Genomic DNA, 7,787 nt, shown 5'->3' on the forward strand with positions numbered 1-7,787 from the left:
AGCAACGGACAAGGTCTCTGGGCCTTCACGCTGGGGTTCGGCCCCTGATCCTGACTCAGCTGTGTGGTGTGGGCAAAAAGAGATGAATCCCGACCTCGCCGGGGCAGCAGTGTGAAACGAACAGTGAATCGCCCCACTTGGAAATCCTGCCGTTATCTCTGTGAACTGACACTGGTGAGGGGAATGGGAACTGCGTGGCTGTGTTATTTTCCCCCCTGGCTAAATCTGGGGCTGTGGGATTTTGGCCAGTGGCTAGAGGATTTTTGGCACGGGATTTGGGGGGCGTGCCAGCCAGCCGCACCAGGGGAGCGGGTTTGGTCCTGGCCCAGGGAACGTGGGATTGATGGAGAGACAACGAGCCCTGCAGCGGGCTGGGTTGTTAGACTCTAATTCATGCGAAATCTGACACTGCAGATATTTGAAATCAATAAGCCACGTTCTGGGTTTTTCCCTTCTTTTTTGAGGGAGGGTTTTTCCTTTTGCTTGGCCGAGGCCTGGTAGGAAAGTTACAATTTGCTGAGAGCAAAGGCAGGGCATTTTAACCATCTTACGACAACCCCAATGAACCCCCCTGCCAACACGTATGACATGGGAACTGCCTACCCTCAGAGGGGGAAGCCTTTGGTTATTGCAGTTTGTCAGCCTGTATGTACTGGTTGTGGGATTTGAGGCAGGTGGACTGGACCTGTGTGTGTGTGTGTAGGCAGGGCCTATATGTATCCCTGGGCTGCTTGCTGTCCTTTGGGGTACTGGGAAAAAATACCGTGTCGGGGTGTGTGTCAATTGGTGTGACACCTAGTGTGTATTGAAATGTGTCTTGGATGTGTGCAATTTGTGGGTATTAAGATGTATGTGATATCTCCCAGTACACCTATGGAGCTAGATGCAATATGTGTATTGAAGTTTGTGTTTTTATTGTACAGAGCTCCAGGAATGCAGAGGGGGGTGTGTGTGTGTGTGTGTGTGTGTGTGTGTGTGTGTGTGTGTGTGTGTGTGTGTGTGTGTGTGTGTGTGTGTGTGTGTGTGTGTGTGTGTGTGAGAGAGAGAGAGAGACAGTGTGTGTGTGTGTGGGGGGAGGATGCATTGCCCTGCCATGTGCACCTGTGTTGTGGTGTGTGGTTTGCAAGTCATTTTTACATCCCCATAGATGCGTTGGGAGAACTGTGGGGCGTATCGGAGCAGGTGTCTTTTGGGTTATAATTATTATGGGTAACAGCATCACAAACGTGGACACACTTGGGGTGTGCCTGCCTGCTTATGGATTTGTGTTGGGGGGCGGGAGGGGGGAGTGGTGTGAGGATGGGTTTGTGGGGGGGTGGGAGGAAGAGTTGCATTGACCTTTCCTGCGGGTGCACAGCAAGGTTAAAAAGTGAAAACCCAGTTTTACTGTCCTGGTAAAGGAGCAGAGCTGGCTCTGAAGGGCCCAAAATCTGTCTTTATTGTCAAACTTATTTCTTCCCGTTGCCCCTGGGGCTGATGAATTCAAAGGGAGACTTTGCATACAGTAACATAAAAATGCCTGGGCTTGTGGCACGCATTTAAGGCTAAACTAATTGTTCAGAGAATCTCCGTGTGCCAGGAGCCCTGGGCTCTGGATTTGCTGTGGGAAGTGGGGGGGCTGGGAAGCAGCCCCTTGCACTAGAGTAGAGCCCTAGCTCCATTTAGGCTATTCCTGTGCATGGCCACTGGAGGGACCTTTTCCCTGCCCTCCCTTTCCCCTCCCTTACAGCTGTTCCCGCAGGAGACTGACAGCTGGCCCCAGGGTTGCTATAGGGATAGGCAAATTGCACTGGCTGTTATAGGTGGGGAGGCGGCTGCCCCCGCCCGGGGAGGCGGGGCCAGGCATTGCTCCCTATAAAAGGCAGAGTGCTCCATTCAGCACTTCAGTACTGGCAAAGCGGGAGCGGCGCCCGTGGGCGGTGCCGCAGCTGAGCGTGGGGCGCAGGGGACGGGGGCCACAGGCAGAGACCCCCCTCGGTGGCGATTGCCCAGCGTTGTGTCCTGGCGGGGGGGCATTGCACTGAGCAGTCAGCCTCGGGGGGAAGAGGGCTGCTGCCCCTTGCCTGCAGAGCCGGGGGAGCGGGGGGTGGCAAGGCACAGAGCGGGGGGCTCCTGTCTGCAAAGCCAAGCCGGAGGCGAGAAGAGCGAGGCGGGCACCAGAAAGCCCCCGGTGCAAGAGCAGTTGCCCACGGTGCGGGGACCAGGCGCGGCCCCGCTCCGATCCGGATTCCCCGGCAGCGCAACTTTTCTCCGAAGCCGCCCCCCGAGCTCGGGTCTGTCGCTTTCTGCCTGCGGCTCCCCCCATGCGCCGGGTGCAACTTTCCCCGCTGAGCCTTTGAAGGGCACAACCAACTCGATCTCTTTAGTAACCCGGCCCCGTCCCAGCTCCCGCCGGAGGCGAGCGAGCGGCTCCCCGCTTTGCAGGCGGGCTGCGCCGGGGAGATCCCGGGCCCCTCGGGCGGGCGCAGCCGAGCCCCCGCCGGGCAGGGCCAGCCCCGCGCCGCCGGTGCATGGACTGAGATGGCCTCGGAGCTGGCCATGAGCGGCGAGCTGCCCACCAGCCCGCTGGCCATCGAGTACGTCAACGACTTCGACCTGATGAAGTTCGAGGTGAAGAAGGAGCCGCCCGAGGCCGAGCGCTTCTGCCACCGCCTGCCCGCGGGCTCGCTCTCCTCCACCCCGCTCAGCACCCCCTGCTCCTCGGTGCCTTCCTCGCCCAGCTTCTGCGCGCCCAGCCCCGGCGGGCAGCCGGGCCCCGGAGCCGCCCCGCACCCGGGCAGCGCCGGCAAGGCGCCGCTGGAGGATCTCTACTGGATGTCGGGCTACCAGCACCCGCTCAACCCGGAGGCGCTGAACCTCACCCCGGAGGACGCGGTGGAGGCGCTGATCGGCAACCCGCACCCGCTGCACGGCTACGAGGGCTTCCGCGGCCAGGGCTTCCCCGGCGAGGAGGCGGCCCCGGCCGGGCACCACCACCACCCGCACCACCACCACCACCACGCGGCGCACCCGCACCACCCGCACGCGGCGCACCCGCACCACCACCTGCGGCTGGAGGAGCGCTTCTCGGACGAGCAGCTGGTCAGCATGTCGGTGCGGGAGCTGAACCGCCAGCTGCGGGGCTTCAGCAAGGAGGAGGTGATCCGCCTCAAGCAGAAGCGGCGCACGCTGAAGAACCGGGGCTACGCCCAGTCCTGCCGCTACAAGCGGGTCCAGCAGCGGCACATCCTGGAGAACGAGAAGTGCCAGCTGCAGGGCCAGGTGGAGCAGCTCAAGCAGGAGGTGTCCCGGCTGGCCAAGGAGCGGGACCTGTACAAAGAGAAGTACGAGAAGCTGGCCGGCCGCGGCTTCCCCCGGGAGCCGCCCCCCCAGGCCGCCCCCAAAGCCTCGGCCGAGTTCTTCATGTGAACGGGGAACGGGGGGGTCCTCGCCCTCCCCAGCTCCCCCCGGGACTCGCCCGCCGTGTACATAGAGGGGCTGGCTGCTGTACATAGACTCGTGTTTGTGTGTGTGTCTCCGGGCTGCCCACAAACTCCCCAAGCAGGCGCGCACCCCGTGCAGGGCCAGGTCCCCCCCCCCGCTTGCGTCTCCTTCCCTCCCCGCCGGGGCTGCCCACCAACGCCTCCGTGCCAGCCGGAGCCCCGGGGTCCTGCCCCTTGCAAGAGCCCCGCGACTTCCCCCAGCGCATCCTCCGGCAGTTGTGCGTCTCTAGGTAAAGAGCGAGCCCGAGCTGGGACTTGGACCCCAGCAAGGTGCGAGCCGCCTCCAAACACCGTCACACGCTCACTCCTGAGTCTTAAAACATTGTGATCCCGAAAACTTAAAAAAAAAAACAACCCCCTCCCCCAGACCAGACAAAGCTTTGGCTGGTGGGAAAGACAAACTGAACTTTCAAAGACTTGAAGCAATAGGGGAAAAATGAGCAAACCTCTGAAATTTTTTTTTTCTCCTGGAAAACTGGGTAACCAACCAAAATCGTTTGGGGAGAAAAAGTGCATCATAATGAAATCCTCCTATATCCTCTTCTTAATAATCGTACTCATTCATAAAGCAGCATCCAAGGAACTCTGCAACTTAGCTGTGGTTCTTAGAAGACTTTTTAAGCAATCCTGCATGCAGGACATGTATGGTATTTCAATAATCTCCCCTTCTTTTCTACTAGAACAGATGAAGAAAACGCATGATCCAGTTTTTTTTTTTCTTGGTAATATTTTTGTTTGTTTTTTTCCCAACGGTCAGTTTTTAGTTTGCAGCACTCTTTTTTGGGTGCATCTTAAATAACAAATAGTCTTAACATGTTTGCAAAGTGATGTTTTCTCTCTCAGTGGAACAGTGCAGCAAAACACTCACAAAAGGGACTGGAATATATATCTTGGGACTTCAGACTCCAAAAAAGAGTTGAGTTTACCTGCTTTTTATCTCCTTCCTTTTCTTACTAATAATTCTTGTTGTTGTTTTAAAAAGGAAACCTGAGCCAGACGTAACTTATTTAAAGGTGTCCACTTGTACATATGTAGAATTTAGTTAGTTTTTTGCCCTTTTTTTTTCTGAGCCTATATTTTGCTTGGTGATTTAAGAAAAAAAAAAAAGCTTAAAAAAAATCACAAGTCTTAATGAAAGTTTGTATGTAATAGCATGCAAATAATATAAGAATTAATTAATTAATTTAATTATGTTGAAAAAGCCGAATGCACTATATACAGGAATCAATTGGATTAAATAATGCTGTTTTATAGAGATTTAAAATTATCTATGCTGTTAAAAATATTGGAAAAAAGTTAACATTCTAAGATGACCTGAAAGGCAATATAGTAATATATGGACTGCAATCAGTTGGCTGCTATATCACTATGCACCAGATTTATTTATTAACCCCTGGGAAACAATATTATTTTAACCTTGATGATTTTAAAAAAGAAAAGAAAATGCACATGGCTTTTCTTTTTTTGCAAGAAATAATCTTGCAATTACGCTTTGTGTGAAAGTAAAAAAAGAAAAATGCGTAGCCGTTAGGGTTTTTAACAAGTTACTTATTTTAAAAAAGGAACTCTTAGGGAAAACTGTAAAAGTCTTAAAAACAAACAAACCACGTGTGAACTTTGGCAACTGGTGCATTTTAGGTGCTGCTTGTGCAAAGCATTTTAAATAACCAGTTTGTTTCGATTTCTGATGGTTTTAACTGTGTTGCATCAAGATAGAACTTGTATTCATCTAGAGCTTCAGTTAAGTCTTTTTATATAAACTGCTGTTGAGCCTTGTGGGCTATTGCAACCTCAAAAACACCTATATCTTTTTTTTGTTTGTTCTTTGAATTGTTTCCTTTGTGTTCAGGCATCAATGCAAAAATTCATTTTAGCTTTCATTTGCTACGGACGAACGAAAAATAAATCTCTTTAGACATACCTATCTTTTTTTGCCTTCCTAGTTTTTGTAGGGAGGGGACATCATTTGAAATTTTTGCACTGGTGACAGTGGTGATTTGTCTTTTTCGGATTAGATGTTTGGGGGAAATGAAAGCACACTCGTTTCTTTGTTTTGTGTACCAGAATGAAATGTGATGGATTAATCCAAATGTGAGTTTGAGTTTAAATACAAAGGCAGGGAAATATTTGCAACTGCAAACCTTGGACTGAATGAATAGTTAGGAAATTATTTTAACTTTGTTTTGGTGGCTATAGATGAAACAGTGTAAACTCCCACATTAAAAATTCGTTTTCCAGTTTAAAAAATTAACCAAAGAAATTGATATATTTGGAAAGCATGGTAAAAATTGACACTTTTTTTTAACAAATGCATCAATATTTTGTCCATTTTTAAAGATGCACTTTCTTATTCTTCTGCGTGATGTTTAGCTTTCTAGTTTAGTTTAAAGGGCAGCACTTTAAAAATACAGTTGGTGTATTTGGAGAAGCAAGATATTAATAGTAAAAAAAATACGTTTAGGCTCATAATTTTTCTTCCCAAGTTTTCCTCTGAGGGAAAAATGTTGAAAACATTTTAGTGCTATTTCTGGTACTTTTTCATTTCCAAAGATTTGGTGTGAAATCATTTTAAAACCTCACAGTTTATTAGCCTGATTTATTTTTTGTTTAAATGCTGAAAATTTAAATTTTGAGAGAGATTCGTTGGAATTAAGTGGTGGTTTTACACTTTGAAAGAAAAAAAAATCAGAAACACTTTATCTGAATCATTCAATAGATGGGATATGCTTTATTTAAAAAGTTTGTTTTTAAAAAGGACTATTAAATTGAACATTTTTTAAGTGCATGTTTTACATCTCCATTTTAATTTTCAGAGTCCTGAGATTTAGAATGATAAAGGATTTGATCAGAAATCGGAGCATTTTTTCCGCACTTACCAGTGAAATCATTTTCTTTTGAAACAAAGAATTATTTCCACACCAAACGAATGCTCTCAATAGTGTTTAATGCTGTCTGTCTCTCTCATACCCAAATCAGTCCATTGACTGACTTTTATTTTAAATGGCAATAAATGGTTTAATTTCCCCTTTTGGATATTGCTTAAGAATTTTTAATTAAAAAAATAAAAATCCTCCCCGAACTAATATTTTAAACTGCACTTTAAAAATAGAAGAACTAGCAGTGAATGGCTTTAAATTACTATAAAATGACCAGAAATATAGTGGATTTAATTTGTTTGTTAAACATGCCTGTAGTGGCGATCCTCACGGGAGGGAATCTTTTGGGTGCCAATTAAAATCCCCAGTACTAATTGATTTTTTTTTTTTTTTTTTGTGCTAAACAAATGGGAAAAAATCTGAGTGTTTTAAATATTTTAAAAAATAAACCAGAAGGCTTCTGCTTTGGCCCAAACTCCTCTCCCCCGTCCTTCCCCGGTCCCTTTTTCAGAGTCTGATTTTGAATTGTTCCCCAGTTTCTCTGAGTCTGACGGGCTTGCTTTAGACTTTGTGCTGCTCTCACTTTGCAGATGCGAAGTGGATCGCTGGCTGGAGGCTTTGGTTCCATTTCAGGGTGCAGAGTTGGAAAGCCGTTCCCCGAGGAGAGTCTCCTTGGCCTGGAGGAAGAAGGGTTTTTTTGCTTGAGGGAAGCTGAAATGGACGCTTGGCATCTGTTCAGCATCGCACCAGTTTTATTTAATGGGAGGGGAAAATGGCAATAAATGTGACGTTGGGACTGAGGATGGAGGGTGAATGGGAGCGTGGCAATGCTGCTGGTGCAACTGCCTGTCTGGCACCTTTTATAGATCAGTCACAGAAGTTAAAGATGGGAAAGACTGATTAGCTCATCCAGTTTGTTCTCTTGGCCAGGACAGGCTTGGTCTGTATTGTTCTTTTCCCTAGTGCTTTATCCAGCCTAGTTTATCTAACCCAAGCGAGGCGGCATCCACCCTGAATACTCAGCCTAAATTTCTCCCCTTGTTAATTTCCCTTCGAGTTCGATCCCCTCCCACCGTCCTAAATATTGTTGGCATTTCTCTCCCCGAATCGTTCAGCTCCTTTTTAGGCAAATATTTGTTGCCTCATGATATGGACAGCGAGATTCCTGACAAAGTCCACTTTTTTGTGGATTTGCAGGCTGTGTGTGTGTGTGTGAGAGAGAGAGAGAGATTGTTGTGTGTCCGCTACAGACTAGATTGGAATCTCGAAATCCAGAGGTTTAATATCCACAGAGAGAGAGAGAGATCCCTATGCTGTATAGATAAGGGCCTGATCCTGATTCTGTTCCGACATCCTGGTGAATTTTGCTACTGACTTCAGTGGGAGCAGGATTGGGCCCTGAACATATAGAAAGACGCTCTCTAGGAAA

At 48.4% G+C, this 7,787-nt stretch overlaps 1 protein-coding gene across 1 annotated transcript; it reads left to right on the forward strand.

Annotated features, from left to right (window-relative positions):
* The first annotated feature begins 1,927 nt into the window (after nt 1-1,927).
* Nucleotides 1,928-5,383, forward strand: MAFA (MAF bZIP transcription factor A). The gene has a single exon (XM_054018989.1). It carries the CDS (start codon nt 2,521-2,523, stop codon nt 3,406-3,408), a length of 888 nt encoding a protein of 295 aa, XP_053874964.1. The 5' UTR covers nt 1,928-2,520; the 3' UTR covers nt 3,409-5,383.
* The last annotated feature ends 2,404 nt before the right edge of the window (nt 5,384-7,787 follow it).

This window comes from Malaclemys terrapin, chromosome 2, assembly GCF_027887155.1.
Source record: "Malaclemys terrapin pileata isolate rMalTer1 chromosome 2, rMalTer1.hap1, whole genome shotgun sequence".
In the NCBI taxonomy this organism is placed as follows: Eukaryota; Metazoa; Chordata; order Testudines; family Emydidae; genus Malaclemys; species Malaclemys terrapin.